Raw genomic sequence first — 14,790 nt, forward strand, 5'->3', positions numbered from 1 at the left:
ATATTTTATCAAACAATTTATTTGTTTACATAAGAACAGTAGTATGGATTCTTTTGAAAATTTCAGGAACTTTACTTCATGTCACAGAGAAAATCTCTTGAAATTTGCAAAAGAATCTACACTACTGATTTTCTGTGCAAGATAAAATCATCCAATGAAAATAGTCAATGGCTGATGTGACTTAGGTTCTTTCCTCCTGAACGCAGTTAACTTGATACACACTTATTGACATAGTTCACGTTTAGAAGGTCAATTTAGAAGAGAAGAAGATAAAATCATAAAACATCAAATCATTACATGAAACAATGAGTATAATTCAAAATAATGACATACAATGAATGAATACTTCACATTGATGAACAAATTCCTACAAAAAATAAAATGGGAAAAAAATACTCTACTCTTCTGGTGCTTTGATAGTGAATTGGGCTTCACTAGACTAAATGGATCTGTCCGCAAAACAACCTACAGCCCATTAGAGAGCTGTTGTATCAACTTATTTCTTCAAAATCTTTCTGAAAAAAAGAGGGGATCTTTTCCTCTTTCCTTTAGTAAAGCCCAATGGATCAAAATACCAATATCAAGTTGGAATTGTTAGGTACGAATACAATAAAAAATTAAAAATGAGAATAATAGTATCGGAACATCAAATTTTCTAAACAAACCTAGACGTTTTAATGGAAGAATTACAGGTTTACCTAATAACAGCGAATAGACATAATTCATTTTCAGTTTCGGATTTCATGTGCTTGACAAAAATAAGGGGTGGCAAAATCTAATACAAAACTAAGAATTGCACCAAAAATAGTACATACTAATGTGTAGATTCACGGGGTGAGTCGAAAGCCCTGCATCACCCCTAAAACCCCTACGGTTCTTGCCCCTTTTCAGGGTGGTCCCTTGTAAGTTTAGGGGTTTCCGAACGTCGTTTCTCTTGACCTAGGAACACTCATGAAATTTCAAATTCCTATCTCGATTAGTTCAAAAGTTATGACAGGGGTGCTAATAGCATGGGACTTTCGGATCACTCTGTGTAGGCATTGACTGTGATAGATACGAAATAAATGGGGCAGTAATAATGCAGGAAAATGATCCTCATGATAATAAGTAGATAAAACTGAGCTAAGCTTAAGAAGTCAAACGCGTGAATAATTTTAAGCAATACTACTTCAGCATGATAATACCAATTGTAAGAATCTAGTTTCAGATCTCTTAAAATAAATGAAACTATGTTAATGACTACAGAAAGTTTTCTTGTGGATTTTACGCAAGTTATTCAATCAAAACCTTTCGAATACTGTGTGAAAAAAAGAGCCATTGTTAAAGCAACAACAGTGCACAACCCCAGTCTTTCGCGTTCATGCACTTTCTGTTTCTGCCAAAACTTTAACTTGGTATTTTTATTTCAGCGGTTCCCTAAATCTCAACTCTTATTTTGTGTAACGGGTTATTGCAACAAACGCAACAGCAACGCAGGCAGAGAAAGGGTCCTACAGAGATTGCTATTGATGCATCAGAACAGAAAAACAGGGTGTCAAAGATGGTCAACATTTCTGTGGAAATTCACATTTTTGAAATCAATACTCAAGTTCCTAGAGGATGATATGGATGGTCGACCAGACGTAAACATTTTTAGAATTAGATAAATGTTCTAATGGCAGAATCTAACGCTCACTTGTGACGACTGATAAAACTTAAAATGACTAGATATACGAATGAACTATAAGTTTCAGTGCAAGAAGAAAATTGAAAATGATAGAGTGAATGTAAAGACTTTCAGAGAAGATTTGTGATCGTGCAAATTGATGATCACACTGAAAATATTAAATAGGAAAAAATAAAAAGATGCTAATATATTATGAACTCTGTGGAATAAAAAGACACACACTTTGACTAAAACGTTAAAGATTGCTTCAATCCCAGCCCTAGTAGGTCTAATTACTGATATTTAGAAAAAGAAAATGTATGATAAATGTAATGATAAAGCAACCAACAAAATATAGACAAAATCAGTAAAGCAGCTTGAATCTGCTGATCAAGCTGCTTTACTGGTGCGATCAAGTGTGATTCCTATGAATTAACTAACCGACCAGTTCATCGATGAAATGCAATGTCTTGACATGATCGCACTGGAACTACTCTATACATGAATTATTATTATTTTAATGACAGTGAAAGTAATAACATTAAAAAATTGGATTAAAAGAAGAAAAAGAATGATGATACAATTTTAAGTAGGATTTAGAATTAAAAAATAATTACGACCTCAATAATCACACGAGTTCATACAAAAGGAAATGCATATAGATGGCTAAATATGAAAAGAGCACATTCCAATTGCAACATTTGAAAATCTTCGATTATTTTTTTTAATTATTTTTTTTTTATTTTTTTATTTATTTTTTTTTTTTTGTAAGAAAACGAATCAAAACTGTTCCTTGCAATTTTGTGTAAATTTTTGTTTTAATAAAAGAGGATAATTCACAAAAAACTTTAAAGCGAACTGTTGAATGGTTTCCCATTAAAAGAATACAACATGAGCGGAGACTTACAAAGTTCCAATCTGAGTGCTCTGTTTTCAACTTTAGCCATTGGTATTATAGATTCATTCAATAGACAGCCTGTACTTTTGTCATTCTCTTCAAAATATGGCGTGCTAAGAGCTTGCACCTCTGCTTAAGACTGACCACTTTTGATCTATTAATAGATACACACAAATGGAAAAAAGAAATAAAAATGCATTTTCTAACAAGATACTCGATAAACCCATAAAATAAGAATATGACACAAAAATAACTTTGATTTCATAAAATAATATGCAAAACTATAAGGAGTTATATAAAAGGTTTCTACATTTCAGTGGGACTAACGATTAAAGAATATTTAGTGAAAATAAAACTAAGACAAAAAAATTTCTTTCGAGCCGACAGAACAAGTCAAATTTGAAAAATTAAACGAAATTAAAAATTCATAGCTTTCGCAAAAAAAAAAAAAAAAAAAAAAAAAAAAAAATATATAAATGAATAATAAAAATGACTTGATGTCACAAATAGAAATAAAATTTTGTGACTCAAAATTCTAATGCAAATCGTAACTGATTCTAAGAAACCAGAAGTAAGCTTCCTTTTTTAAAGTTATATTGACCAGTAGAAAATAAAACAAAAATTTGCACTACCTGGATAGATCTTTGAATATCACCGGTATTAATAGAACCCGCTTACAAATAGAACGGTCAGTTATCTTGATTTTAACTAACGCAGGCAACAATAGTTACCAAAAAGGAAAAAAAATATTTGAAATAAAATTATGAATGAACAAGACCAAAGCATAATGATAAGAATTACTAACAAGCTCACAAACAAGATAGCCTGGAAAATTATCACGATACGTTCACTTAGACTGCACCTTTTATCATCCTACAATGAACCATTCTAATTCATTCTTGTTAAGAGAATAAATTCGAAAGCTTGCACCTAAAAGAACAGGCATACCAATGGAGCAAATTTTCACTACTCGATAGAAGTCTTTTCACTATAGTAATAAAACTTAATTAGAAAAATTGGAAGTCATGGATTAGTTCAGATGAGCTCTGAAAAAGACATGAAAGGGAACTTCGGAAGACAAAACATTCGTAGAAGAATAAAAGAAACAAACTGCAAAAACATAACATCTGAAAAGGATAACATCAAAAGATATTTTCAGTTCTCTTCAAAGACATAAGAATTTCTACAGTTAGCTAATAAAGTTGAGCTCTCAGCACCTAGAATCTCATTGAACAAATTGTGTGAGTATCTATGCGTTACCACAACTCTTCTGATAAAACATTTTGTTCTGTTTTTTGTTTTCTTTTCAAAGTTGATTATTATTTGAGATTGTTCCAGCTTTAAAAAAAATGGAAATATACACATCAATGATTAAGATTATAAGATTAAAATACTTTCTTCTTTTATTTTATGTTAAAGGTGCCCACTACCAGTCATTGGGATTTTCCCTCATGGTTCCGACAAGTTTAAAAAATATTGAAAAACGATACAAATAGAACAATAGGAGCAGAAAAACTAAGAATCATTTTTGATTTGATGAGGGATATTATGGAAAAGCATTACAGAGAAAATTGGTGTATAAAAAATGTCTTCCCTGTAGAGTTAATTGTACTTGGTCAAAGACTCAGTGTCTCACAGCAAGGACTTGGATATTCAAACTTAAGCATACAATTTTAAGGATGAAATACTCTAAAGTCAAACAATCATTCTTTGGAAACCTTCTTACTTAATGAAATTCAGGTAAATTATGATCACACCTCATTTTAGGACGAGTGCCAGACTTTTTAGAACAAAATACAATGCACCTTCTCTTGCAATTTCTCTCTTTTATCGAGCAAAAAACAAAACAACAAAAAAATCTTGTAAAACATCAGACTTCAATGTCTCAATGTCTACCAGCAAGTGCATTACTTTCATCACCTATACCTAAACCTATGTTCAAAAATTATCATTATTTCTCATAACATAGAGATAACAATGTTGATGAAAAAACTAATAATTGTTAAACGGGTATCAGTTAAAATGAAAGTTTTGCTACAAAAATTAACGGAAGTTAACCTTGAATAAAGTGTGTTCTACAAACATTTCATCTCACATTGTTCAGGTGTAAGATTAAAAAGACGTGAACCAAATCGAGTCTCTGCTAACCATAAAAACCTTCAAAGAGAATTTCTTTTATACATACGGTTTTAAAAGATTTCACTTGGAAAAATAAATCTCTATTGAAATTAGTTGTCAACTCTATATCGATCAATGACTCGATAAAACCTTTCCAATCGCTCGCAATCTAAAAATTGAAAATACATATCACAAAGTTTTACAGTCTTCTAATTCTACGCATCATATTGTAAAAGGTAACGACAGTGTCAGTGAATATTCTTCCGTAAAACTGGATTCCTTAATACCAAAGCGCTTTCCGCAGATATAATTGGAAGTTTGTTTTGACAGTGATAATTTATTAGATGGCTCACACTTTCGAACATTTTGTCTTTCGTTCGCACCTGAAATGAGAAAGAGTATAGATGAGAATGAATTTTGAAAAGGGAGGATTGAGCTATGCAGGACCGATGAAGTTTCTTCACAAAAACATTTTGCAATAATTCAAAAGGCGAAGCAGGCAAGATCGTCTACCAGGAAATAAGCTGGCATAGTATGTATTATGCGGAGTTTGAAATACTGAGGTATTAAGATGTCACCTGATGGAATGGACAAAATTTCAGGTCTTTCAAAACTGCTTCTCTGGAGATTTTTTCTGGCAGAATGAAGGGTAAAATTATTTAGAAATAAAGATTTCCAAGAAACTTACACAAAACATCTAAAAAATGTGATAAGCAAAAAGAGAGGCTGATAAGCTGGAAAAATAGAGTTGAATGGTTATCAGCTGAATGGGTAAAGATAAAAAAAATAAAGAACAAGATTTCAAAACAAAAAGCGTTTTACAATCGGAACAAATTACAACTCCTGGAGAAAAATTATGATGATTTTCATTGAAAAAGTTCATTTTATCTTTGCAAGAAGTAGGAATCAAAGTATGAACTTTCCTGTTTCAAAGAGCTGGAACGATTTCCAGTTTATTCCAGAGACAAGGGACTTTCCCTAAAACATTCCCAACAAAATTTTCCTTTCCTGCGCAACTCAATGGGAAAGTAGATGCGCAATTCAAATTCATGTGATGAACAAAGATCGGAACATTCTCATTCCTAGCAATTGTTACATTCTAGGGAAAGGTTGAGCCTTTTCCAGGGGTTAATGACCCATTTGACTAAGTTTTTTGGATTGTCTACAAGGCATCATGATTTGGACTAGTTTTCCGAAACTTTTTCTAAAAATTAAGCATCTCCAATAGAAACTTCAAAATACACTGAAAAATTATGAAACTCACCACTCCTTCAGGATCAATCAGTAATAAATGCTTCTTGACTCCACCCTGTAAGCCTGTTAAAACGTACTGACCATCGGAGCCTTGAGATTCTCGAACAAGAAAATCTCCATCCTTAACAGAAGTGAAAATTACATTGTTAATCAGTGCCGCAAAAATGGACAGTTATTAAGAACAGAACTCCGCCTCAAGGGCCGAGATAATAATGGACCACTAGACAAGAAACCAAACATTACAATACATATTTCAATTAGAGGCTCTATGTAGATCATCGCAAATACATTGAAAATTTAACGACTTAAGGTGATTCACAGTGATTTAGAGGCAAGATTTGTAACTACTTTGCGCTGTTTCATTGTTTGTGTCTTTGAGAGGCAATGATTATCGTTATGCACGAATTACTTTGAGAAACTGACCCATAACGTGTAGCAGCATTAATACTGAGTAGAATAAAATATGAATTTGTTGAATTATTTGTTGAATTAATTTGAATTAAGAGCGAGAGCGTGTTATAATATCTCTCTCTTACTCTCTACTAAACGTAGATCAAATTAAGAAGTACCTGCTGTAACAGCTTTTCTGCTTGTTGCCTGCTGATGTTTCCATGGAACCAGGATTCATCTTGAAGACGTGTATTTGTGTTTACTACTTCTGTGCTCACAAATGGTTCTGAAAAAAAGGTAAAAATTCCCTTCATGAATTGACCCTTGCATAGGGTGGAGGGTGGGGGAATGCAATACGTAAGAAAATAAACTTATACAGTAAATAAAGACATGAATTAAAGTAAAAGTGCTTCATCTTGATTGATAAATGGCAGTAGTGCAAAAAGTTACGATACATTGAATATTTCACACCATCTCAAGTTTTTTTTTATCGATACTCTTTTCCAAGAATATCCTCAATTCCTCAACATGATGATCTTATTTTCCCCATCAAAGTTTCCATACTGACCTCGCCACTCCCATCTATCTGTTCCAGACATATTCATTCTTCAAAGAAAACATTAGAATTCCCATGTGTTTGAAACCTTCCTTTGACATGACAGTTCATTCTTAAATTTTTGCAAATTCCTTTTGGTGTCACTATCTTAATTAAATTGGCTTTTTACAAGAGGGCCTAACTATATTGCATAATTTCGATAATGTAAAATACGGATTATTTATGTACGGAGGCACAGCCAAGAAAATTTCCCAGGGAAAAAAGGGTGGTATCCCTTGGTGATTAAAAACATAAGATTTCTTGAGAGATTTTATGGGTGGTCCATTTGGACAAAAATGGACTGTCCGTGAAAAATGTGAAAAGTTTACACCCTCATGCACAAAATCTGTTCTACTATTTCTGCATTTCCTCTGACGCCATGAGTCACATTGACATTGAGGAACAAATATCTCAAATTTTGGCCTGTATTGTACTTTCATCTGTTGATATCATTGGGGGTTTTGTCCTCAAGTTAAAAATCATTTTTGCAGATGGTTCATGTACTCACGCATATCAAATACATCTCTTGGTTGAGATGGGTCTGATCCAACCATGATATCGTTGACGTAATCATGAGCTCGAGGGATTGGAGGAGGGGGCGCTACCTCACAATTCAGATCGATTAAATTAGTTGATGGTAAACGTTCTGAAAAAAATAAAAAAGTACACAATTGATTAAACTGAAATTTTCAAAGAATTGTTTCCCCCTGCTAATATCTATTTATTTAGAAATAGGATAATACACTATACATTTTCTCAATTTGATCTGCGATTCACATGTTGACACACTTAATGTGTTCTGAATCTTGTAAAAGGGAGCTTGTACAGGACAGGCATAATAAGTTGCGGAATGAAAGTTTCCTTGTGAAAAATCATGATATGAATATGAACTTCCTACCTAGGATATTTCTATTAAAAAGAACGTGGAACGCTGCTCTACAAAGGATTTTCCATCTGCCTTCCAGTTTAAGAGAATAATAATGAAGTTGCATGATATACTCAATGAAAAATGATATTGCATACATTATGATGCACCTCATGAATTGTTACACAGTCGTACGCTGATTATCCAATGCTTCAGTATATGATGTGATCAAAATTTAATTGTTGGTCAATTAATAACAAGCCGGCTCAAAAAAAAAAAAAAAATTTTTTTTTGGCAAAAATTGAATGTAAATGTGTTTTCTTTTTCAGTTAAATGACTGTTTGTTGGATAATGGACCACTAGACAAGGTACGAATTTCAGCATTCTGATTCATGTTTCTTAACTAAAATTTCACGTAAAATACGACGCACACAACGAAAATTAACGGAATCGACTCCTTCCAAAGATATTTAATGATTCTTGATGCGTGGATTCAAACCACCTGCTCATGAAAACTCAATGCTCTGCGTGATTCACATCGTGCGCTAAACGTTATCATGACAGTCTCTGCAATATAAAAATCTGGCAACCTCAATCTTGACGCTTTGGCTCAGCTGTAGAGAATTGCTTATAGTTTGAACAACACATGGTGGGAAATGAACATTACTCGGTTGAGAAGCTTATTGAAACTGTTGTAGTGCGCGATTTGACTCACATAGAGCTATGAGTTTCTTGTGAGCGGGCAGTTCAAGTTCCTCGTAACCAATGTGAAATAAAAACGTTAATATCTTCGTTTGGAGTTTGTTTCATTAGTTTTCGTTGCGTGAATCGTGCTCTACGTGAAATTCTGGTTGAGAAACATGTATCAGAATGCTGAAATTCGTACCTTGTCTAGTGGTCCATTAGAGTATTAATGATTGTTCTTTTACATGGAATTACAGTATATAACGCAGGACAGAACCTGGATATTTTTAAATCATACCTCTGGGAGCGACAGTTGTGTTGACATTGGGTAAGGGAGGTACCGGAGGAGGTCCAACATCTGGCGGCACTTTCCCGGGTAAATCGTTGTAATATTCTCGATCATCAGGGGGAAGGCTGAAAACAAGATATAAAAAAAAATCAATATATTAAGAAATCTATTTACAGAATTAATTCATAATAAACGAGATGCTAATGATTTCTACATGTGGAGAGATGCTTTTATGAGGGTACCCATGAACATGGATTTTTTCAGACTAACTCCGATCAAGGCGTAGATACACACGACGATTAATCGCCACGAGTGAAAGACGAAAGCCAATGAAGAGCCTTGATTTCAATATATCAACGTCAATGGATCGAAATCAAGGCTCTTCATTGGCTTTCGTCTTTCACTCGCGGAGATTAATCGCCGTGTGTATCTAGGCTTTTAAATGAGGCATGACTCATAGCTAGAATTCTTTCTGTCTGATGATTTCTATGAGTTAGTGGAAGACTCCAAGCACAGTTGATACTAATGATGATGGAAGCTTGAGGCTGCCGACCTTGTTTGATCACTGTTTCAAAGAAAAAGGTAAAATTGGGGTTACTGAATGGGGCTTGTGATTCGAGAAATTATATTATACCAGGTTAAAAGAGTGATAAAGGGTGTCTGAGTTTATTTTAGTGACTAAAAGATAATATCACACGTAATTTGGTATCAAAAAAAGAAAGATTTCCACAAAGATAGCAGGTTAGAGGAAATTTTTACTTACGGTGAAGATTTAGGTTTTGTCAAAAACTGCTTGAAGCGTAGTTCAAATGCTTGTCCAATTGTCGTGATCACATCTTGAGCGAGTCCTCCACCACATTCTAAAACGTAGCATGCTCGCCAATCTTGCAAATCTTTTGCTATATAGGCTACAAAATCTAATGTATCCTGAAATTTAAAGATCTCAACATTAAACAGAAGAATGTGAAATTATTGATATCACAGAAACTCCTCACATAACAGAGCCAAAAACAGATTTTTCGTTTTTCCTTTTTTTCTTTTTGTGTTGCAATCTCAAAAAATTAGGACAGTGATGAATGGGATTTTGAAAAAAAATTGAAGCAGAAAATTTGCTCAATTTTCTTACTTATACATAATTTTAAAATGGGTGGCTTACTGAATAATCTGACTTTTTCCCAAAAATTAAAGAAAAAAAAACATTAAGAACCACCCTTGATTGAATTTTCAGGAAATTCTACAAGAGAAAAAATTACTAGTGCATAAACGTCAACATCAATTATGAGATTTGCAGGGACTACAAAATCCTAACATTTTGTTAAATTTCTTGAATAACTAATTGACCAACCATCAGTTTATAGAATTTTTGTTGTTATGCAAGATCACTGAGAGACAAAAATGTAAAAACAAGGAGAACTAAAAGTAATTACCGAATCTCCTCCTGAAGCAAATGAAATCCTGGGCATATCATGAGTGGCCACCAACTGGCCAAATTCTAGGGTTTTCAGTGACAGACATGTTGCTGAAATTGAGAGCTTGACATTGGCACCAGCATGTTCCATTATCGGGGTTTCGCCGATAGCACGTTGAACCTTCTTGTCAACCTAAAACCGGAATTAAAATATGCAACTTGTGGACTAATTATGAGACGAGAAAACAAATACACGGTGATCTTAAAGCTCCGCACCAGCTCTATAACCCATAAGATTCTTGACCCTTTTCAGGAAGATTCCTTAAAAAATTTGAGGTATCCCAATATTCGTTTTCTTTGACCTTGGACCACTCATAAAATTTCCGTCAAATGGATAAAAACTTTTCGGCTACTTGAACTTCAAAATCACCTCCTTCCATGGACAATTTTTAAAATGACTGCCAAAATACATTTCCAATACTTACTTGAGAATTATAGTGCAATCAGCAAATTTTCTCTAAAGCGAGAAGAAAATCCGCTAAAATCTCAGGACTTTATGTCATGATTCACAGTCATTACATAGCAGGGGAAGGATGGAAAAAATTTTAGAGACAGGGGTTTGCGGTAACTTACCTTCCTCTTCTTGTCCACTGTTTTGAGACCAGCAGCTTCACAAACTCGGTTAATGCATTCTCTGGAAAAAAGAAGCAAGGAGCATAATGATGAATAAGCAGAGAAAGAGAGAGCGCAAGCAAAATATAGACTAAGAAACCAAGATAAAAAGCTACCCAGATGCGAAATTTTCATAAATGTGTGACTGTTTCATTTAGTTTGACAAAAGCCCACTGGGACGCATTTTGGAAAAAAATGAGTTAGGAGAAGTTATAAATTCAACTGCGTATTTGTAAATTTTCTCCTGTTCAAAATTTGAAGTTCAGAAAAAGTACTGTGAGCATGGAAAAAAGTCTTGAAATTTGGTCTGTAACCTTGAGTCTTATGGAGGAATAAAAGTAAAGTGACTATGTAAAAAAAAAAGAAAGCCTTCAATTCAGTCATTATGGGTGAAAAGATTCTTCAAAAACCTTCGGACAAGGAAAATGCATTCCCTGAATCAATGAAAGAAAAACTAAAGTATTGATATAAAAAGAGAGAAAAAAAGGTGCAACATTGATTGGTTGATTGCTTTAATTAGTTGCTTATCATGAAATCAGCACAATATCGACAGTCTTTCTTTAAAAATTTTTATGTCGCATGGTCAGCTTCTCATTAAAGACAATCTTACTCTTCACTTCTGATTTTGGTCTAACTCTAAAAAATTTGGACTTGGGGAGGCCCTTTCAGCTATTTGATTCTTGGTACTAAGACTTGAGATGCTGAATTAAATATACTGTCAAGTGTCTTGTGGATGGGTTGGAGCTAGGTTCAGGTTTGTCTTTTAAAAGGACAAATGTTACAATGCTGACTGTCTCATTGACTTCATTCTAGGATTTTCTTAAACTTAGGTCAAATGATGAAATGAAAATTGCAAGAGAGTTGGGCTGAAATTACGCTGACGCTACACTTACTTGGCAACTTGGAACCTTGTGTCAAAATCAAGACTTTTCATTGATGTGAAAACTTCTAGACAGCCAATATACTGGAGTAAAAAAAAAAAAAACAATCCATTAAAATTCAAAATAATCCAGTTAGGTAGTAACTGTTCATTGAAACAGCAATTGCTGCCAAAATAGATAGAAAAATCAGATTTTTATTAAAGAAGCAATGAATTATAAAAGTCATGTCTCAGATGATGACCAGCTACTTAGGTAAGGGCTAAATGCATCAGGTAGGAAAGGAAATTTTGTTTGCGGACCGGTGAGTATTTGTTTCATATTATAGTGAAGTTTTGAGAATTTTAGGGCATATTCATACCAAATGAGGGAAAGAGTTTGTACTTATTGCTTCTTTTGTTTTGAGTTTCAAGTACCATTTTCAAATTTGAACTTGATAGCACATTTTTTTTTTTTTTTTTTTGAGGTTTGCCCGACTCTATCGGCTTTAAATGTCTGAAATGCTCTTTTTGGGGGTTTTAAGAGCCCCTAAAAAAAGAAGAGTCTCAATAAAGGAAGTCCTAGAAAAATCAGAAGTTCAAAAGTCCAGGATGTTTCAGGGCCCTAACAACCGCATATTCAACTTGATAAAATGAAGATAAATTTTTAAAAAAATGAGCAAAGGCTAAGATTGATGTAAGAAAATATTGGGTAAAAAAAGTGACATGTTGCTTTAGTAGATAGTCAGAGCTAGAACCTTTAGAAAATTAGGGGGTACCTTTGTCCCGGAGAAGGAACCACTCATTTTCCTACGAAAATGTTTCCTTTCAAGCTCTTTTCATCAATTGGTCAGTCTTGACGAGGCAAAGGATGTACTTATATTTATTGGCCCTTGAGGTGGAATGGGTATAAATGGCCTAATCACCCAGCCTTCATTCTTAGAGATTGTGAAGAGAGAGAAGAGGATATTCAAACTGATTCTGACAGTTTTCATTATTTGTTTTAGATGAGCCAAAAAAAACTGATTTCTCGTGTCTTCACTTTTGAATGAATTAAAATTGTTTGTGTTCAAAGGTAGATTAGATACCTATGCGTACATTTTAAACTTCATTGCACAACTCATAGGAATGCTACCAATTCAATAAAATGAAAACATCAGTTCTTTATTCCAGCTTACTGTGATAACATACTGATTGTTGACATTGAATTGTTATCAACGACTTGATGATAGATAAAATAAGTATGCCCCTAAATAATTCTTTGTAGTTATTTTCAGATAAGGTGGTAAAATAGAGCTGGGTCCACACAATTTTGCAGGGAAAACAAGGCCAAAAATTTTAAAATTTCAATTATGAGTAGAACATTTTGAGCTCTAATGTAACTGAGGGAGGAAGGCGAGACGTTTGGGTCTTTTTTATCACCTTTTCACATACACTTTGTGCCTTGTTTCTTAATGTTTTTTTCTCGTTATTTTCAGATTTAGTACAGACCCCCCAGCACTGAAAACTGGGAGGTACTTAGCATTTTGCACAATTGACTTTCAGACTCCAAAAGCCCAATTCACACTATCAAACTTTTCATCCGACATAATTGAACGAAAATTTTGATGAAAAGTTGGACGCAAAAAATTTGATTCAATTACCATTGCAGTATGGTATCGTCACCAGTCTGCGGTTTGCGAAGATACAGCTTCAGCTCATGTCAATCGGAAGATTACATTCAACTTTCCAACCGATTGGCGCTGCCAATTTTTCATCAAATTGTCGTTTTTTCTCGTCTAAATCACATTATTCAACTTTTCATTCGACAAGTTACATCCAAGAGTTGGATGTAAAGTTTGTGAATTGGGCTTTAGGAGTCCCAAAATCGGGAGATCATGGTAACAACGGATCCATACAACTGGCATACTGAGGTAGCCCAAAGGAGAGGAATGTGAGGATATTAGACTGTACTTCAAATGATATATTATTTTAATATATACTCAAGTAAACGTTGCTAAAAAACTGCAAGCATTGCACTATGCAGTAATTTACTTATACTTACCCTCACAGCATATGTCACTCCTTTTTTGGAGACGAGAGTATCAGGATGTAGCCAGCCACGAGCCGGTTTAACCATAAGATTACCAGAACTACCAGCTGCAGCCATCACAGGAGAGGGATGTGGCATTCTAAACAAACAAGACACTGCGATGTATTAAACGTCGGAAAATTTGTTTACGCTTTAAGAGTAACGCCAATTTTAGGTCACAGAGAAATAGGCTAATGAATCACCAATGAACACTTCTGGGACATTCGCTTCAAGAGATACATACAGCATAGAAATTAAGAAGAATTGCTCAAAAAGGCTGGCACTAATACAAAAGTAGGACAGTTGGATTTGTTCTTGCTTAACTAATTCATCCTCACGTATCTAATAAGTATAACTCGAAGACTCTGCCATGAGAGTGAAATTGGAATATAGACAAGAGCAGTTGGGAAAAGGCAGATGCAACGATAACAATAGAACAAAGGTAGGTTGAATTATAAAAAAGGTGAATCATAAAGTACCTGGGATCATCTAATTAAGGATAATGAGTAGAGGGAACTCATGACTAATGATGGAAACACGTCAAGATTCCATTCCATTATCACGACGTTGATAACATGAGGAAACGACGATTCCAATCATTTAGAGCTGAACGGGTGCAGAGCGATTCGGAGAAATAACACCAGAACTAAAACACTTCAACTCGAAACAAATTATTCGTCAGTAGCACCCTGAATTCCACGATTTATGGAAAAATTGAGACAGAATTTCGACAATTTAAACGGATGTTTGTTGACTTTTTCTTTTCTCTCTTGCGCAAACTCATCACTTATCAGTGACGTCATTGCTAACGTAAACGTTGGCTTTCCTGATGGCGCGTATTTTGATTTTGCGGGAGTGGTTCTGCTCGCGCGCAACTTCCGTCATGTAACATCTTGTGTTTTAAATTTTCAGAAGTCAATAATTATATCAATTGCACTTGCACTACTTGCACAGAATTTTAATTAGGTTTTTTGATCATTAATGGGTACAATCACTCATGATAAATTTGATTGTTTTTTTCTAAACTTGATTTAGAGTATTCTGA

At 34.1% G+C, this 14,790-nt stretch overlaps 1 protein-coding gene across 1 annotated transcript; it reads right to left on the minus strand.

The window, feature by feature from the left end:
- Nucleotides 1-293: 293 nt before the first annotated feature.
- Nucleotides 294-14,525, minus strand: Shc (SHC-adaptor protein). The gene is made up of 11 exons (XM_019051788.2): nucleotides 14,225-14,525; nucleotides 13,719-13,845; nucleotides 11,712-11,782; nucleotides 10,780-10,840; nucleotides 10,166-10,339; nucleotides 9,502-9,665; nucleotides 8,748-8,863; nucleotides 7,409-7,546; nucleotides 6,485-6,591; nucleotides 5,926-6,036; nucleotides 294-5,044 (listed from the first exon to the last, which is right to left on the minus strand). The coding sequence occupies exons 2-11, from the start codon at nucleotides 13,842-13,844 to the stop codon at nucleotides 4,910-4,912; spliced, it is 1,203 nt and encodes a 400-aa protein (XP_018907333.1). The 5' UTR covers nucleotide 13,845; nucleotides 14,225-14,525; the 3' UTR covers nucleotides 294-4,909.
- Nucleotides 14,526-14,790: the final 265 nt, after the last annotated feature.

This window comes from Bemisia tabaci, chromosome 8 (assembly GCF_918797505.1).
Source record: "Bemisia tabaci chromosome 8, PGI_BMITA_v3".
NCBI classification, from domain to species: Eukaryota; Metazoa; Arthropoda; class Insecta; order Hemiptera; family Aleyrodidae; genus Bemisia; species Bemisia tabaci.